The following is a 20,888-nucleotide window of genomic DNA, read 5'->3' on the forward strand; positions in this document are numbered from 1 at the left end:
CGACTGATAAATAGTATATTCATCAGAGGAAAGAACACACTTCCGAGTAGGACTGATGGAGAAGGCCTCTACCAAGGTCCTACGTGCTTCCTGTCGGCGGTTTAAGTAATCGTCGGTTAGTTCATTGATGGCCATTGGCCGGAAAGCGTGTAAGCCTAAGTCCATTTTCTTCTGGTCAACTTGTAGGGTCAACGCATCACTGACGCACTAACTTCTGTACACGAACGAGGAGCATTCGTAACATTTCCCAGGTGAAAAACTTTCTTCCCCCATGTGATCAAAGTCTGACGACTTGGTCGCTCCTTACCGAACCGTTCACGAAACCTATCCATCACCTGCGACATAGAAGTAACCAAGAAAGTTTTGTCGCTTTTTATGGTCTGTGTTCAATTGGCCCTCATACCGTGAGTTGAATGCGAATGGAAATAAGGCGAAAGTCAAACTGCTGGTATGGGTATATCCAACATACTACCTTATGGCAGTTCAGTTACACCGTGAACTTGCGTACGGACAGAGAGAATATAGGACCTCCACAGAGCGTTAAGGGCATGTATTATATGCTGTACAAGTTCAAAACTGGGGTCAAACACCACTGTAGCGGGGCGGATGATATGCCAGGTTTTTGGTGAAGGTCTCGTGACGACGCGGGCAGTGCAGCGGTGGTTTATAAAGTTTAAGGACGGTGACGAAACAATCGAAAACGCACCACGCGCCGGAAGACAAACACACACACAAAATGAAGATCTTCAGACAGCAATTGAGGCGAACAGTGGCTAGACACGTGAGGAACTGAAACTACAATTCAGTGTGAATGGAGAAAGCATTCTGAAACACCTCCATCAACTTGGGAAGCACTACAAGTTGGGTCGATGGGTTCCACATGATTTGAGGGTTTGACTTATGAGAAGTGGGTCCTGTACAAAGCTCCACGGCGCCGTCATCTTTGGGTAGCATCCCATGAACTGGTTTCAAAACAGACGAAACCAGCACTGCACAAGATGGTGGTCCTATGTTTCGTGGATTGCTCACATCATCGTACATCGGGAACTGCTACCAGCTGGTCAGAGCATCAATGTAACTGTGTACTGTCACCAGTTGAGCCGTGTTCAAGAAAAACTCAAAACCGTGGAGCCAGCACTTCTAAATCGCAAAGGGGTCTTTCTGTTATAGGACAACGCTTAGCTCTATGTGACTAGGATGACCCTGGACAAGATTCTACGCCTTGGATGGGAAACACTATTGTGTCATCCAACATACTCCCCGGTCATTGCATCGTCCAATTATCACCTGTTCCATTCCTTGGGCAATCACTTTAGAGGACGCCAGTTCAAATCCCTAGTAGAGGTGAAAAATGCACTTGATACCTTCTTCGCTTCACGGGTCCACCAAGTTCTACCGCGATGGAATCCATAGCCTTCCAGAACGTTGGCAGGTGGTCGATGCTGACTATTTTTAATCTTTCAGATACGTGTTAGGTGACATATTGATATTCGAAGGTGGTGGGTGAAGAAGCGACAGAACTTTGTTGGTTTATATTTTCCTTGTTGTTTTTCTTCATAGACCCACATACTTGCCAATAAGCGCTCCTCCAAAGTGAAGTCACTGGTATCTGCCATTGTTGTTCAAACACGGAAAGGCGACACAATGAACTAGTCAGCGTATAGACTTTATTCTCCTCCATCCATGGATAGTCACGCTGCAGTACCCGGCAATCAATTCACGTGAGGAAAACTGTTGCCATATCAATGATCAGAATGGAAGATTCAAACTTTAAATACCTTAACAGCTCACATTTCTAGTTCGGATATAAAGTAATTTTCTGGTAAGTTTGTGTTACTGTTGTTAAGCAAAGCTGAGTCAAACTGGAGCAATGACAATTAGCAGACATATATATCCATTTAATTTATTTGTTTTTGCTCTCTGGATTTGTAGTAGATTAAGACTAAGTTTAGAAAATATACAATTACTGAATCACCATACGTGAAGACGAAGAGGCTAGCGAAAGACCGTGGAGCACGCAAGCTTCTCAGTTGTGGAAAGTGACCTGCCTTTGCAGAATACCTATGATAAGAAAAAAACTTATGCACGAAGGAGGATTCATGCAATAGCAGGTACATTAGTTGCTATACACTATACTAGTTATTGACGTTTCGAAATCCTCAATAAAATTTGAAAGTTAGGCATATTCTATGTGAATGAACATTGATCAATCATGTTAGGCATCTAGAATTATGCAGTTTACTCATTCTTAGGAATAATCGAACAGTTTCCTGAATTTTCTATGAAGTTTCTTGCGTCGAATTTTCAAAACTTAAAAAAGTTCGCTGCAACAATTGTACAAAAAAAGCTTTAGAAGAGAGACAATTGTACGACAGTGATAGAACTTCTGCAGTTTGTCCAAAATACTCCAACAGATATGTTCATAGAAGTTCAGATGCAATCTACAGCTCGGGCTTTACAGTTGTACAGTTGGAACAACACTAATTACTGTACAGTTATACAGTTGGAATTGAACAACAGGAATCGACTTGTCCTATAGCGCCTGGCATATTCAATCAAGACTGTGTTATCATATTCAGGGTGTCTACTAAAATTTCAAAATGAAATTTCGTGACTTTTCCTTTTAAAAACCATAAAATTTTGTAACATTCTCAAGAGTGAGTTTGGGTGCAAATTAGGCCGAATTTTCATAAACGTGATAGAAGCATGCTTTGCTTGCGATTTGGTAGCGTCTATAGCCGCCGATAGACATTTTTGGCGGTGAATTTTGCCGTTTTATATAACAAAATTTTCCAGTCTGTACTTATATTTATACAGATAAAAAAAATCGTGACCCAAAAGCTAAATTTCGTGACTTTTTCTCGACTTCCACGACCCTTTTCTGATTTCGTGACTTTTTCATGACTTTCGTGACCAATAGACACCCTGATATTACACAATAAGGCACTTCAAAATCTCGTGCAAATAGATTTACAAGAAAGTCTTATGGAACTCTACAAGGATGTAGACAATTAAGGGAATGTAGTTTTTCCTACAAGTTCAGTTTTCCTTCGAAATGTACGGAACAATGATTCAAACTGGTTTATTTTGAAATAAAGGAACGTATCGAAAGAGAGGAATCCCAGGACAGTAAAAATTTTTGATTGTGTATATGGAATACGGCAGTAAGACGAAGTGATACATCAAAATGTATGCTGGCTGTAATATAAATTGTAGAAAACAGGCCTTATTGGTAATGGATTAAATCACTGTATGTCGCACTGCAACTTCGTCTGCCATACATAACATTACGGAGGAGCTGAATATCCATCTCTTAGGGGAATGTTGGTCATGCCCCGTCAATGGGCAAAGTTCACTGCCGCTGACTATGACTTGTTTCATCGAGTTTTAAATATGATTGATTCCAGAAAGGTTATTTTAGCTGCACTTGCCATAAAAGCTGGCAAAAATTATATAGAACACGTTATATCTCACTTGTTATACCACAATGGAAGCTTCTCATATGCTGGAAAAGCATTTCCTCCATATCGTGTTCCATGATTAGACATATGCAGCAGCAGTCTATTTCTTGTCATGAACACAAAATGAAAGTGAATCACAGGCACTGAAACCTTAATAGTCTTGAATAAGCAACCACTATTTGCTGTTTGAGGTTATAGCAATTACTTACTTCATACATCTTGCAAATCATTATTTAAAAAAGCACTTAAATATTGTGAAAATACTCCTGTTGAAAGAATTATTTTGTGTTATGTCATAAAGATATAATATGAAGTCAGTTTTAAGAGTCCATGCTTAACTGTCAATGCAAATACATCACTATTTATTATTGTAGTGCATTAATGTTAGTACTACTAGGAATGAATAAAGAAAAGAGTGCCTCCTTCCCTTAGTAGTGAATATTGGTTCGCCTAGTAAGATTCGCAAGTAGCGAGTATTTATCGGAACGTTAAATGAAGAAATTTAAACTCAGTTTGTGCAACTATTGGCTTTCACAGTTTTCGTGAACATTACTTGCACCACCTACAACTTGTAAACAAGGAGTTTTCTGGCTAATGTATACGCTGCTTTTATATATCTTTTCTTCTGTTTTGAAAATCCTAACCCAAAACACTTTCGTACAGGTTTATTATTATCAATATTATTCATTTAAAATACATAACAGAAGATACCATCAAATGTGTATCTCGAGTTAAAGGTAAGGATTGGTAAGGCCCATTTTTGCCTATGATAGACTTTTTTTCGAATACTCTTGATATATTTTTAGTAATTGCAGGATATATGCTGTATAATTGTATAAGAATATTTGTGTTAACACGTTAATAGTGTAAGTTAACTTTTTCTGTTTATACATGATTTACGCGCGAGATTGTATGTGTTAATTTCTTGTTTGTAGAGAATATATTTTTAAAAGTAAGTTTTGATACGCGAATTCAAAGCATGAAAAAAAAAAAAAAAAAAAAACTATTGGATACAACACCGCTGCACGTAAGTTTGATCTAAATGTAAGAATGACTTTCATGTTTTAGTATGCCCACATTAAAACAGTCTTTAGTAAAATGGATGTCTGAGTATGTTTGCTGTCAATCAGCAATATAGCACGAGTATGCAATAAAGTTTTTTTTTTTTATGATGAACTTCATAAGCAGATAAAATTTACCTTCATTAGTAATAAATATCCTAATAATTATACAGGGTGTTTCAAAACAACATCGACAACGTTTGGGAGGTGATTCTTGACACCAAGATAAGACAAAAAGTATAGACCAACCTGGATGCAGAAATATTTCATTTCAGAATTAGAGGATGCCGAAAACATGGAAAGATGAACTTCAACGGTCCATAGCTCCAGAACTACGGGACCTACCGTTGTCGGGTCAAGACTTCACTTAGGAACTAATATGTGCTCTATAAAAAATTCATGTTTCAGAATTCTAAGGTACTCACGCAACAATTTATAGAGGAAATTTAGTTACGGGAATATGATTTGAAGTACTCACCAACTCTCTCTATAAAAATTGTTGCGGAAGTACCGCAGGATTCTGAAACATGGCTATTTGGATAGGGAACATGCTAGTTCCTAAGTGAAGTCTTGACACGACTATGTTAGTTCCCATATTATGGGAACTAAGGACCTTTAAAGTTCATTTTTATTTTATGTTTTCGGCAGCCTATAAGTACGAAATGACGGATTTTTGCACCCAGATTGGTCTACACTTTTTATTTTCGTGTCAGGAATCACCTCCCAAACGTTGTCGGTATTTTTTGAAACACTCTGTATAATTGTATTCCAATTATGTAAGTATATACTCCCTATTTGCTAAAAATATATCGAAATCATTCCAAAAATGATTATATATACACACACACATCGTCCCATACGCGAAAAATGAGCCTTATCAAACATCATCCTTTCATTGTTGAATTTAAAGTAACTTCAACTGAATTTAAAAACATTGTTGGCACTCGTAAATGATTCTCGAACCCCAGTTGGATTGCTGAATCTCGTAATGTGCAAGGAGTATACAGTACACAGGCATTGCTAATGTTGAAAAAATGAGAGATTAATGCTTCTATACAGCAAACTGGAAGAAATATTTATTTGAAACTATTTTTCAAGAACACCATGAAACACGTGTCACTTACAATTCACTGACACACATACACAAAAGCAACAGACCAACTAAAATTTTGAATTTTTTTCGAGAATTTTTAATTTCGCTACTACATAATTGTGCTGAAAGATGCGTAACATAAATCTAGGTAAATTCACCAAAAGGGAATCTACATACACATATTTCTCATCGTTATAAATTCACAAGACATTAAAGAACAAAGCACATGTTCTTCCAAAAGATTTAAGTAGCGAATAGAGAATTCTCACGATTACGCAACAAAAAAATGTTAACTATTAATGTACAGGAGTGACCTTTAATTCAATTACACTAAATAATAAAAGAAACACGACTTGAGATCATTCTCGGGTTTTTCACTTACCAATACTACGATTCAGAATATATTATTTCATAACAATAAAACTATAAATATAACATCACAGTTTTCGCCTTGAACCAGCAAGGCACTTTAAAATTAACCCTTACTATGCCAAATATGCACTACCAATCACTATCGACCTCTTCACACACTCTTATTTTAAAGATATTTCGATTTTAAGCAAACAGAAAAAAAGCAAAATTATTTATCTCATAAATTATCTTAATTACGAGAAAAGGACTAATTTTTCTGGCAGCTCGACAGCCTACTTAAATAACTAAACATTTAAATGTACATCAAAAATAGTTTCCTTTGACACTGTTCACAATATACTTTAATGTTACGCTTCGCAAAAATTTCAATTACCAGGCTAGTCAAATAAATCTGCAATATATCCATACACAAAGAAGTTTTAACTAGTAGAAAACTTTCAATGGCAAATAGCATACAAGAGATAAGACACTGCATACTCAAGAGATTTATCAAACGCATCGTTTCCTAATCATATTATAATTTTAAAAATCAAACCTACTGAAGAACATATGAACATCAAGTGTTGAACATACACTTTGCACTGGAATTACGACAGCAATACCTCTATTCCGCTATTTCTACTCGTCAACAAGATTCGAAGGATTTCATTTCATTCTCCACATTCAATTGTGTGTATTATAAATATGTAGGAAAGTTTTTCAGAAAATAAAATACAAATATTATTTTAATAGCAAAAGATGAATGGTTGAAGTACAGACTCAATATAAATATACTTCGATAAAAACACTACAACAAATAACTTGCAGTGCAAATAGTGTGCAATAACTTATTACATTACTTAAAATTTTCATGCATTTAACAATTTACAAAAGCAGACACTGTAATTATTTCTAAAACTCCAAAAATTTACGCACTCAAATTCACATTAAATGTCTCATGAGAGAAAAAGTGCAGCTTTTACTGACGTTATTGACTGCATGAGAGGAAATTATCCCAGATACATTTTTGTCCCAAAAGGAAAAAAAAAAACTTATTTTGGTATCTAAATGAATTCTACGTCCTTATGTCACTTTGTGACTCCATTCAAGCTAAAAAATACTACGACACGAAATCAGTTTCCTCCCATGTAACTACAACGAGTTCAATGGGTTAAATATCTTTTTCTTGCTTTCTTGGAATAGTCCTCTTTCTTTCACTACTGACAGTTCACAGATTATGTCTAATTCCTTCCCCAAATCATACGTTTAATGTTAACACACTACAGTTTATGAATCTTACGAAATTGCTACAGCGATTTGAAGGGAAAAAGGGCTTAAAATACTATATAAACTTTAAAAAAATATCAATTCAAACCATCTTAAAGCACATGGCATAGTAAGGGCAAGTTCAAATTATTCAACATAAAAATAAAAACACTTAATAATGTATTTATATCACAATAGTCACGATACTTCTGGAAACTTCAGATAATATCAATCAATATTACACACACCAGGCAGTATACATTTACTCAACTGTTATTTTCAATGCAAAGTAGTCTGCGACTAAGAGGTTAAAACAGTATTTGAAGGAAGTCCGAGGCTGTCTAGTATACGAAACTATAAATCATTACTGACATCCTACGATAATTTGTATATAACATACGCAATAAACCAGAATTTAACGACTTGTTTCATACTAATATATTACTTATGTTGTATTCCTTATTCTATTATATATTTCAACTATGCAGTCATCGACTGACAACATAAAACGGAAAAAAACAAATATCTGAAAAATGACAGAAGGAAATTTCCAGCGAATTATGCACTGAAAATGCTTTTGAAAAATTTAAAGGAGACAATAACATATACTTTTCCTTGTCGTATTCAAATAGAACTTTCAAGATTAAATGCAAATTAGAGAGGAAAGTTACCAACTTTTCTTCCAACAGCTTATAAAAAGCTCATATCCTTCGAAAATATTCACGATACTCGTGTATCTGCATTTATTGAGTCAGTACCTTATTAATAAAGCCATTGTCAGGAAAATAGTTATAGTAATTAAATGGTATAGTCATTAGTGCTGTGCCTGTATTACTACATGTACTGCGCCAGCGAGTATGCTATTTATTTACTATGCCAGACACACTCATTATTATATTAATAAAATTACGTTCATGAATTTGTGAAAGACAAATATGTCAAGTAGAGCAAGGAAACAAATTCCAAATGATATACAGAAATTATAATACATGTAGAAAGAAATCCTAAATTGCTTTCCAGAATTTTCTAGAATTAGAGACTTTTTCAATGTTAATGTTATTAATTATTCTGTGTTAAAGCCTTCAGATAAGTTTTCACACACGTACATAGCTTCATACACACAAAAGAACTACACGTTTTTCTTCCTTTTTTGGCAAATTACATACTCTTTGTTAATGTTACTCCGTATAATTTAATATTAGATTTTGATTAATTGAAATAAGAGTATTCCAAATTCAGAAGTACAGATATAGCTTGTGCAAACTTAACAAAACCTACGCCAAATAAATAAGTAATAAAAATGTCAAAAATTTCCATCTCATTAATATGAACTCATCCCTCGATGCCATTCTCCTAAGTGAAAATATTATAAACTGAAACCAAATACTGACACAATGTAACTATGAAATAAGAACTGAGGACCCCCTGAAACAGACAGGAGCACATAGTCTTCTAAAACATTATGCTCATGCAATGGGTTTGCATCAAAAGAGCAGAAACATTTATCCGGAATACTTAAATTTTAACACTGCTAAACGTACTATGAAAGTGAACCAAATTAAATATAACATTTGATCTTTCATATTTTGATACAACTTTGAATTTTAAGTTATGATTTAAGTCTCACTTAAAATGAAAAAAAAAAAAAAAAGTTCTGTAAACGTTCTGATTTTGTGTTTACAAAATATCTTGGTTTTGTTAGACTCAATATTTTATCTTCTCTGAATACAAATTATTAAAATTACCTTCCTAAAATTGCTTATGGAAAAACAGTTATATTTGGTCAGAAGTCTTTATCGTAACGGAGACAGATTGCCACGCTGCTGACGTCTCCATTAACCCCCCCCCCCCTTCCCACTCAATCAACCAACATCGTTATATTTATTTACGGGAACGTTTTCGACAGGCTCCCCTGTCCTCTTCAGCAGTGTTATTCAAAATATCAACCACTAGATTTCACTAAACTTTGCTATTGGGTATTTAGTTGAAAACTCAAAACCTTAGGGGTACAAGGTAAGATTACTAGATTTCACCCTTATCTCTACTGCTAACACAGATTCAAGTATACTTCTACACTTTTACATGTACTAATCAGATGTGCTGAACCGTTATCACCTTGGTGAATGAAAAATGGCAGTACGGCAAAATACGGCAGTAAGAAAAACCAATCCTGAATTATCTGAAAATTCAAAATGACGTAGAATTTTGTGAGGAATCTGAATTTCACTGAAATTTTTCTTATGCTAGAGAAGCAGTTCATAATACGAACAGAAATTTTTATTAATCTTAATTTTTGAAATTTTTAAGTCTATATTGAATATTTTGAACTTCATATCGTGGTAAAAGTAATTATTTGACGCTGCATATGAGTTAAAATTAACAGTTACTGTTTTAAATAACATTGATAATAATAACATGGAAGCGTATCGAAAACGTTCCAGTAAATAAATACCGCGACGCATTACAAGGTAAGTTATAGCCAATGCTTTCTTCAAAATTTCAGTTAAATTTAATCTGAAAAATCCAATCAAAACGTATTTAAATGCGGTATCTATTTTCTGTAATTTATATAAGGTTTGTTTTCTACAATTACATACAATTCTGTAGAAAAATGTCATTAAAATACTAATTAATTCCAATTTCTATATTTTAATCATATGAAATCATGCGATTCATGTACTTTTGACACTTTTATAATTTTGTGGATTTGTGAACAAGCATAACACACAACACAACAAACAGTATGTAAAATTACCAAATAAGAAATTTATCTCTCCTGTAACATATTTCTCCCTATCACAGAGCAAAGCAGTGCATTCTAGTGCAGTTGTTGGAGTCTTACTAATTCAGTTCTATGTAATATTTTGAACAGCATGATCATCATTTTAAGAACCACATATCATGAACAAGACCAAAAAAAAAAAGCCAACATTAGAACAACATATAATGAACAAGATCTAAAAAGTCAACATTATATGACATAATTTACAGTTTTCTAAAATTTACTGTACAGACAAACGAAAATGTGATGTAGTCATAAAGGTGACGTTTTATAACTAATGTTTTCGGAATGAACTGATGATGATAGTAGATTTTTTAAACTTCAAAATTACGATCGGAGACTAAAGCGAGACGGTGATGGTGATAATGAACAAAATAGTAGAATGAAGAAAGTAAAAGGAACGGAAGACCGCCGAAGAACGCCACATGCACAATATTTTCTCCATCACAAAGCTCACTTGGCGCAAGATGGGTTAATTCGAATGTCGCTTTGTCAGCAAGGAGAAGAATGTGTTTTGTAGGTCATACAGAACACAATTTACTCAATTTTATCGCTTCACTTAATCTGAATGTAAATTCTCAAAATCTTGACTATACCATTCCCACTGAGTCTAAAACTCTACAGAAGTGATGAGCAAACTTCTTTCAGGAGAGGGCCAAAGAAATGAGGAAAAAAAAAAAAAAATCAGACAGGCCACAGGCCAATATAATTTATTAAATTGAACTTGGTAATCTACTTATTCTCAGAAGTGAAGTTAAATGCTCATCTGTCAGTCTGTTTCTGATACAACTCTTTCGAAGTAACCCGATTCTTCTTTACATTCGTCACATTAGGAATGATGTCAAGGCCAGACAGAACATTTTACTTGCAGCATCTGGCCTGCAGGCTATAGTTTGCCCATCACTATCTATAATATGCATCAGTGAATGACATTTTACTACCTTTTACCAAGGTTAACACCAATAATATTGCTTTCTACTTCACTATGTGAATTTCTAGGAAGGAAACCAATTAATTTTAGTGTGCTAAGTACGCTACACATAAACTGTGAAAATGCCATAATTTTACTGTAATTGCTAAGAGTATCAAAACTGAGTAACTCGTATGTTTAAAAACTGAAAATCAGTAAGTGGGATTTTAAGTGAAATTTCTAGAATGATTTATGAAAAACTATGAAGCACAGTTCCAAATCACCGCCATGCCTCTCGATGGTCTGTATCATGTGTGCCTTTGATATCTCTAAATATCTGATTTCAGGCAAACATACACTGAATTTCTCATCTCCTTTAGCATGTAAAGTACACTCTTTCAGTAATCTGTGTACTCTTCACTAGCCTGTCACGCCTCCTTCGAAAGGGGACATCCTCAGTTTGGAAACCAACTACATTTTAATCTATTCTGAGATTAACTTTAGATGACTAGGTGACAAAATATGTTATCAAAATAAACTTCATTTATTCAAACTAGAATAATTTCCATATTCTATGGGAATGCATATGTAACTCTCAATCTTATATGGGTTCTCTGTAATAATTCTTTTATTTAATCACAAACTAAAATGTTACAAGTGATTGCAAATATGTTGTTTCATAGAGTTAATAAGTAACTCAATTTTACTGTAATCATAATTTAATAGATTACCAAAAAATGGTACCCTTGAAAGAAAAGTAAGCTAAGCCTTTGAAGTGCACAATATAGTTGTGTATCATATAAAGAGCATACGACTATGTACATGTACCAGGGTTAAATTCGTCTAGAAATTATCGCCCAACATTAAGGCAAACGTTGCAATGGTTTGATAGTTTTTCGATAATGCCTGCAAAGTTGCACACTACTGTTGGAACAACCGTTTGACAGTATCTTTCACTCCCTGATTTTAGCTAAACCGATGTTCCTTCAATCGGTGAAAAAAAAAAAAGTCACAGGGAAACCGTAACCTGTAACGTAGTACTGTACTTCCAGCTTCCTTAAACAATCTGTGCAAAGTATTTTGTATAATGGTCTGCGGACTGGATTTAAATTTGATTCCGAGCACACGTACATAGTAGGTCTCGTCCTTCATAACCTTGATGCTGCATACGGATATCCCAGTATTGTATGGCCAGTCTATGTTTAATTTAATTGAATATATATTTTGTTACTGCTACTCAGATATCAAAAATACTGAATTAATTCTATCGTGGAAATACGCAACGCCAAATTGAATTTTGAAGAAAATGGAACAATGCTGTGAATTTTCAATGTGCTTGGGAGAAAAAGACTTCGGAAGTGAAAATTAAATTCATTCTTCAATTTCGGTGAGCATTTGCGAAGCCCCTTTTAATTTGAGAATCAAAATTTGCTAATGTTCGAACTGTGGACAGTGACAACGTATATTAACGACGAGGTTTATGAATAAAATCATCCCACATTAACTCACCCTGAAGAGAAGCCTAAATATTCCATTTCTTCAACATTAATATAAGACTCACCAATGAACAATATCACATTACACAGACGCTAGTGTAGAAGTAACAAGTACAGAGAAAATTTCCTTCCTATCAATGACAGGTTTAGCGGGCACGAGTTAATCCAGAATTTTTTTACTAGCGTCTTTTTTTCTTTTTCTTCTTCTTCTTCATAATAGATCCACTTAACGCAATTGTTTGCTTCAAGCTCACTCAGCTCAATTTTGACGACTTCCAATTCCAGACTAGTTTTACTTTCCGTATTTCTCTTCTTAGCACAGTAGCTACAGACATGAGAAACTCGCACATTATTATGGTAATTCAACCTACACAGAGACAACACGATCTCCTTTAATATCAAATTACAGATGCCAGACCGCTATACATTTCATTTAAGGGAACGTAAGATATTGCTGTCGGGATATTACTAATGGTGAATTATATTTATCTTGCAATTATAAGAAGTAGAACTAAATCACAGAAGAAAAATTGAAGTACTGAAAAAAAAAAATTGATATGGTTGAAGTGACGTGCACTTCGCACGTGAAAAAATGAACTAATAAAAATCGTTAATATTAAAATACGTTAATAGCCTGTAGGACGTAACTTGTAAAATCAGAAAAAGAGAAAAAGCGTGAAAGTCCCTAGAAAACCCGCAATGTTGCATCGTCTGGGATATTAGATACAATTTCGCGAACAAGTGAGCGATCTACAACTAAGCACTCATGCTTGCCAAGTTTCGGCAAAGTTCAAAATATCTCTATGTGTAGTTCATATTTAAGGAATATATTTTGTTCATATATGTTTATAATACTTAATTTAATTCGTTCTATACAATTGATTATTAATTTAAATTAGACAAAAATATTTACTGAAAGTCACAGTATGTCGAAACGCGAATGTAGCTGTACAAACTACACTACGAACAGTGTGATCGTCAATTCGCATTGATATTTTTATGTACTATCATTTAAAATAGAAAAGAAGTCCACAACAACTATTTTAAATAACAGTATTTTGGCATGCACTGGACAAACTATGGAAGGTCTCTGCTACTAGTAGAAGTTTAGCTTCCTTTTCAGCATCAAGGCTACATGAAACGTGCTTTCCCCACCAGGGATAGAATCCAGGACCATATGAACCAAAAGCTCACGTGCTAGCAATAGACCAATGGGTAGGGCTGGGAAGGCTTTTCTCGGTTTTAAATGACACAAAAATATTTTAAAAGTAGATCAATAAACGCTTCGTTTAGTAGCTAGTTTAAGAGATTTATATACGAGGTAGTTTATTTAATACCCACATATACATAAATATGTATTTTATCTGGATAAGTGGTCATTCAATACTGCTAGAGTACATGGCAATAACAACAAGGTGGATGTGATGGATGTGACAGACGCGATAGTGTAAAGGTGCCATCGGCTAGTCCCATCGAGTAGTGACATGAAATGTATCAACAGCGAATCAGCATTCATTCTGTGTCCAACTTGGTAAGACATCCTTACAAACAACTTACTGGCTGGCATAATCTTTGTTGTACGATTACAGCTATGGGATAAAAAGAATTTGTCACAATAAAAGAAACTGATCTCTCCGAGACCAAAGGAGACTAAGGAGGATTGTTCGAATAAATGGCTCATTGATTGTCTTTGTTAGTACGTACTGTCCTTTATGTACAACGAATTACCACCACTCAGGGGAACTTGTAACAATAAAAATAACTGAAGTATTTCAGCCAGCGTCTCTAGGAAAAATTTCGCTATTTAAAAAACTGTAAGCAAGAAACTGCAAATAAAAAAAAAATTACCAGAGCACTAGCAAATACTTGCATCAACGCTAGCGATTTCAATCTTGTGATCTCTCCATCCACTGATTTTGGCTTCTGTGATTTCTATTTCTTAAACTGAAAAACTCAGTTTTCCGGTAACTCAGGAGAAAGGAACACGAAATGATCTTTAGATCATTCAATTTCTTTCTTTTTCTCTTCCTTTTTTTAGCTTAACATCCCTCGATTATGCATCGAAACTGAAGGAAAACTATTATGAGACAGATGATAATAGTGGAATGAAGAAAGTGGAAAGAATCCGAGGAAACTCATACACTCACGGTGTTTGTCTACCACGAAGCCCACTTGACGTAAACTGAGATCCGACCGGGAACCATGAAAGAAAAATATCCAATATGCCATTCTTCAGTGGAAGCAACTTTGGACTAACTGGTAAGATGCAGGAGAAAGGAACAGTTACAACACTGACACTATTCAAAACACCCAAGATTTTTCTAAGAGTATTTAGTATCTGAATTGAATTAACTGCCTCGTATATACACGCAAACAAGAACAGTGGACATACGAAATGAAATACAAATCACTCGATTAACTTTCTCGAGGATGACATTAAAGCTTTTAAATCTGCAAAACCCATCCCCCATTCGTAATAAAACATGAAAACAAGGAGTATAAAAACGTAAGGAGAATGTCTCTTATATAAGAATAGTCTTTCCCAATAATAAATATTATCCAATAGCTTGATTAAGTAAACTGTATTTAACTTTACACTACTTTTAAAGACCATAACATGATTTCTTACAACTAAAAGAATACGAATCAGAAATTAACGAAGAAATTGAGTAAAAAAAAGTTGTTATATATATATATATATATATATATATATATATATATTAGTGAATCTTTAAAGTTTTAACTGATCATTATATCACTCTTTGAATTTGAAGCCCTTAGCTCAGGGTTCGCATATGATTCGACAGTACAGTGCATATATATTACTAGAGAAAAAAATCATGCAAAGTCCAACTACAAGACAGCTATAACGAAAAATGAAAACGCTGCTACACACACTTAAAATGATGGGATTTTCGTTTGGTTTGGGAGCGGAAATATGGAATGGCATAGAAGGAATGATCACAGATATACGAACTTAAGGTTAAGAAGGAGTAGCCATATTATAGACACGATTTTAAGAAAGAGTAATATCTCTCAAAGAGGTAACTAAATAAACTAGCTCTTATTCAAGACTTCTTTATTCAAAATGACATGTTCACCTACTACAATGTTTTTTATTTTTTCTGTTTCTTTCTCTCTCTCTCTCTCTCGCTCTCTCTCTTAGAACATCCATTCAAACTTTTAGATTTATTCATGGTCATGTCGCAGTCTCACTCTATTAAGACAAATCATTTCGAAGATTCAACATCGAATTTACACTTTACTTCACATTTCCTCTTTATCTCTATGTGTGTATGCTTATGATACGACTCACTCACTGATAACTGTCATATAATGAACAGTATAGATCCGCTATCACAGTATACTTTTTTTTCTTCTTTTTTGATAACAAAGAGAATGTTTCCAGATCTGTAGTGCTTCAATGTTTGTACTGTACAATAAAAATGCAGCGCGGTTCACCAGCTGGCAGTAAAATGTCAATATATTAGAGAGAATTAATCAAAGAACAGATTGTTTCATGATTTTCTAAGCATTATAATAATAAAAATATATTAATCCTTCCACGTATTATATGAGCTTCTAACGCTGTATATTGTCTAAAATGTGTACCAATGGAAGTCAATGCTGAGGTTTATCTTTGCACTACGAACTAAATAATTCACTAAATACTAACGTATGAGAAACTAACAGGTTACACGTTGTTAGTATGACGAGATGAAAAGGAACTGAACCTCAAACAAACATAGTAACGATGAAATGTTGTGGGCACACAATGTAAATTTAAAAAAATTAAAAAAGTGCAATGTTATCTGCTTTGTCACCTCCACCTAGTTACGTTTACATTATGCACCAATGCGTTGGGAAATAAACTATGACAAAACCACCATCACTAAAATTTCTTACAGATATGATTAGTATATCACACCACTAAAAATAAATACATATATAATAAACACAAAATGGTTTCTTTCAGCTTGCTAATCTCATGTTTATCCAGTCTTGAATAATGAGAGCCAAAAAATAAATAAATAAATAAATAAAATAAAATAAAATAAAAGCATTAAACTGGAAATAATGACAACGGTTAGATGATCTTCCATTCAACGAAGCCTTGTGAAACTACGAGATAGACAAAACTTTCGTAACTGAATGGCTTCGTACTACTACATTTAATCTCATAAAATTGTACTAGCTATAGTAGTATTGCATACAGATGGCAAAAATGCTTGTTACTTAAGAAAGCAAAAATTAAGTGTCAACTTCGTACTAATTAAAGTGTTAAGATTTAGGACTGTTTTCTTACCTACGCATTAAGTTCACTGCCCATTATTAAAATGTTTGTACTGTTGCGAACTTCACTGTTAGTTACTCCTTTAGAAATTCAAAATATCTAACTTCGAGAATTGATTTCATAACGAAGATTTGAAGCTGATTTACATGAATATTCAACTTTAACATCACCTTTACTATGTACGAGGTTCTACCTTTCCTTCCATCATATAATAACTTATGTCCACTTCAAGAAAATATTACACTGAGAAGAATTTTTTTTAATAAATAAATAAATGGATATTCCACGACAAAGTAAGCGAATCACAAGAGCACACAGAAAGAATAATGCAATTCTGGATGCAGTGCTCTGTTCTGTGCTAGGGAGAAAACAAAAACAATAAAACAATGTCCATTCTTCAATAAGCCTAAGAATCAGAATTACATCAACTATAACCTGTAAATTTCTCATAAATAAGAAGAACAAGACAAATATTTGGAGTCACGTGAAGCAGATAAGGAACTAATCCTTTGTAGAAACCTTTTACACTTTCGTACCTCCATGTCCTCTCAATACAGTCATATACTCCCTTGTAATCTTGATGTTGGTCTTGTAGTCGTGCTCGAACCACCTGATACGGATATGTGGCTGCAGCTGCAATGAGCTTCGACAGTGCTGCAAAAACGAGATACTCCATCGTTCCCTATAATTAAAACAAAATATTTATTAAATTGAAAGCACATGTTATTTGCCTTTATATTGAAATATCGTTTCATTTCTTTTAAGCATATTTCAATCATATGAAGAAGCTTATCGTCGGCGGCAATTCAAAACCTGCTATGTGCATTTTGCAGGAGAAGCGAAAAACAGTATCCTGGTTAGCTTTTTGGCTTTAGAAAAGTGATGTTATAAGTAATATTTGATGCTGCACGTAACTGGTACCTTCTCAAGTAACTTGAGAAGGTACCAGTTACGTGCAGCATCAAATATTACTTATAACATCACTTTTCTAAAGCCAAAAAGCTAACCAGGACACTGTTTTTCGCTTCTCCTGCAAAATGCACATAGCAGGTTTTGAATTGCCGCCGACGTTATGACGAATAAATATAATCATACGTAAATTATTACCTTCATTATTCTAACTACTTATTTTATGTTGTTTAATATTTATTATTAACATTTTGTTTACTCTTCCAGCTAAAGCTCTATATCTGAAAGATTATCAGTTGGTAATGGAAGATTTTCTAGAAGGAAGAAGTCAGACAAAATATAATAAAATATCATTCCAGGATTTGCTGAAGGAATTGCGGAAAATCTTTCAGAATGGCCAGTTTTATTTTTAAGTTAACGTCCGATGATTATGCACCGAGATTAACTCTTTGAGGTACGGGAGCCAGCGTTATTTTGTACCCCTTGATGAACGAAAAAAATTTCTTTTAAATTTTTTAAATTTTTCATTAATTCACATTTAGACAATCTCAAAACACACCAAATAAATTTAATTTTATTTTTTAGTTAATAATTGGACGAAAAAAAATGAATATCAAAGGTGGTAAGCACAACTTCCCACCGTGCCTCAAAGAGTTGAGAGAGATGGCATGATGAGATGAATAATAGTGGAATGACGGAAATGGGAACAAAACCCACGCACACCGTACCTGTCCACCATAAACCCACCTGGCGGGAGCTGGGAGGCCACGGGATCCTAGCATACTTGAGAGAGCTAATCGTTCATCTGTCAAACTAGTTTTTGCTGGTATTTGCATTTTTATATCAGCACAACAGAAATAACCAAACGAAAGATCGGTGTTCGAGTCCCCGCTAGTCCAACAGTTAGATTTTTCTGTTTTTGATAGGTTTGAAATTTCCCTTCTGTGATATGACTTTTGGATTCCAATAATTACATTAGAAAATGAAAGATATAAAACTATTAACATTTTTTTCTTACAATGTAACATTCAAAAGTCGTAGGTCCCTTTGCAACAAATGAAAAGCATAACAGGCTTAATCGGGCACTCCCATTTATTGACCATAATTGCAGCTACATTTATAATGATCTAAATGTACCTATACTTCCACACGTGTACTTATACAGAAGGCTTATGGTAGTGAAGTACAGATCCGTGCCCTAGGGCGTAAAACCCCGTTTTCAAGAGCGATCATGTTCGATGTGAGAGCCCCGCTGATGTACGATTGCACGACATCGTAGTTTCCACTGAAGAAGACCCCTATTGAGCACTGCCTGATCCAATTTCGCCCACTCCTCCTTGCACACTTTCCAAAGGCCACCAAGTGTAGTTGGACGACGCTTATTGAAGTTCCGTTTAAGGAGGCCGAAAGCACAGAAGTCCATAGGGGATGCATATGGTGACTTGACGGGGATGTCTCGAAATGGGATAGCCTTTACATCTGCCTCCTGTTCCATACGTGTCATGTAGGCCACGTTTGTTTGGTAGTATGGCTGTTGGCCTTGTCCTGATGGATGAACACTGTCAGTGTCATTGCCATACAAAGCCGGGGCATGTTGGCGATAGATGGGTTCCAGTACATGCTCGATATAATACGCTGCATTCACCTTGACATTTGATGACACCCGGTGTATTGGAAGCTTTCCTTTTGCACAGAAACCGGTCACTACCATAAATCCCTTTGGAAAACTCTCCTTGCAGGAGCGAACCCACTTTGCATGATCGGTTCCATCACTGCGGCGGTAGTAAATCGCACGCATCTGCTGGGACCCTGTCAAATAGACAAATGCTTCATCTAAGGTGATCACATAATACCATTTGTCACCTGCCAGGTAACCTTCATACAGCCTTTTGCATGCCCCCCGCCGTTCTGCGATGTGCGTTGGCTTCAGAACATGGACCCGCCGCTTGTGTGCACTTCTGAGTCCCAAATTGTCGCGTATGATTCGGTGTACAGTTGAAGCTGACCGTCCAACACGCCTCGCTATGTCATGTTGGGTGGGTGGATTCTCCTGGGTCACAAACCGGCGGACCTTGGCAATGACGTCTTGACTGCGTTGTGGAGCCGGTTGCTTCTTTTACCCCTTTTGACGACGCATGGCAATGGTTTGCTCTGGGTTTGCATTGCGATGGATGTCTGCATTAATTCCCTTATCAGACACTGTGAAACCTTTCTTCTTGCACTGTGTTTTTATTCGGCTATAGCTGCAGCCTATATCAGAAAGTGCTACGATGTAGTCCTCCCAAAAAGGGTCGATTTTCGGCGACATTCTGTTCACACACGCCTCTTCTCTGCAAGGCTTATACACAAATGTCTGGCTACTCCGTATTGCGTGCGTCACGTTGCTGACGCGAAACTAGCGCCTCTGGTGGCGACTGCAAATTGCTACCATAAGGATGAAACAGCCTTCTGTAATACAAATTAACATTTAACACACGAACTTTTATCTATACCCTGCTTATTACATAACATTATATCAACTTTTTACTAACATTTGAACCAAACAACCATTAGTCAATTAGTGGTTGAAATGTCGTTTGAACCACCACTACTAACTGGGAATGTTCATATTTCAATACATACTAAAAACATTATTCAAGAATCCCTGTAGTATACCCCTACAGCTGGTAACTTTTTCTTTACCATACTGTACCTAGTGCAATTTCCTATATTTCATCTTCTGGGTAATTCTATAGTGTATAGATTTTCTTGTGTCCAAATTAATGTATTAAATCGAATTATCTCATTAGAAATCTACTTATTAGGGAATAAAATTTTTATTTATGTCTAAATCACTATATTTCATATTTATCTTTTGCTTTCCGATATGCAAGTTAAATAATTAAAAGTTGCGGCTCTGACGTCATATTCAAATATAGTCCCCATTGGGTATCATTTTTTTCTTTTCTCAGAATTTCAGACCAATATAGACTTTTGCCAGGTATCTAAAACTCGTCTCATCTCCCTCTACAGCCTATCTTTACTCTTAGATCTGGTTATATCTGGTTTTTACCAAATTTCATTTGCTTTGATTTCCTCCGCGCCGAAATACCTTATCATGATTGGAGGATACCCTCTTCGTTGTCTGTTCTTGGCGCATTGATCTGGCTTTTTGTGGTCGACAGTGATAGCAAGCAGAACGTTGTTGCTCCGGCCATAATTTTGTGAGAGAATTTATTGTTTGCTGATATAATTCCAAGGTAAAAATAGGATTAATCAGTTTCTA

General features: G+C 35.1%; 1 protein-coding gene across 3 annotated transcripts in view; it reads right to left on the minus strand.

Moving 5' to 3' along the window:
* The window catches only part of LOC145683875 (solute carrier family 25 member 32), a 105,175-nt gene that overhangs the window by 20,540 nt on the left and 63,747 nt on the right, over nt 1-20,888 (minus strand). For 2 of the 3 annotated variants that reach the window (XM_081755501.1, XM_081755502.1), the window contains exon 6: nt 17,251-17,396. In XM_081755501.1, the coding sequence (XP_081611627.1) occupies nt 17,251-17,396 (146 nt within the window). Of the gene's footprint in view, nt 1-5,564; nt 15,886-17,250; nt 17,397-20,888 lie in introns of those variants that run through there. The other variant, XM_081755503.1, reaches the window with a different exon arrangement.

The sequence above is a fragment of the Thermobia domestica genome, chromosome 4, assembly GCF_964235325.1.
Source record: "Thermobia domestica chromosome 4, izTheDome1.hap1.1, whole genome shotgun sequence".
Classification (NCBI taxonomy): Eukaryota; Metazoa; Arthropoda; class Insecta; order Zygentoma; family Lepismatidae; genus Thermobia; species Thermobia domestica.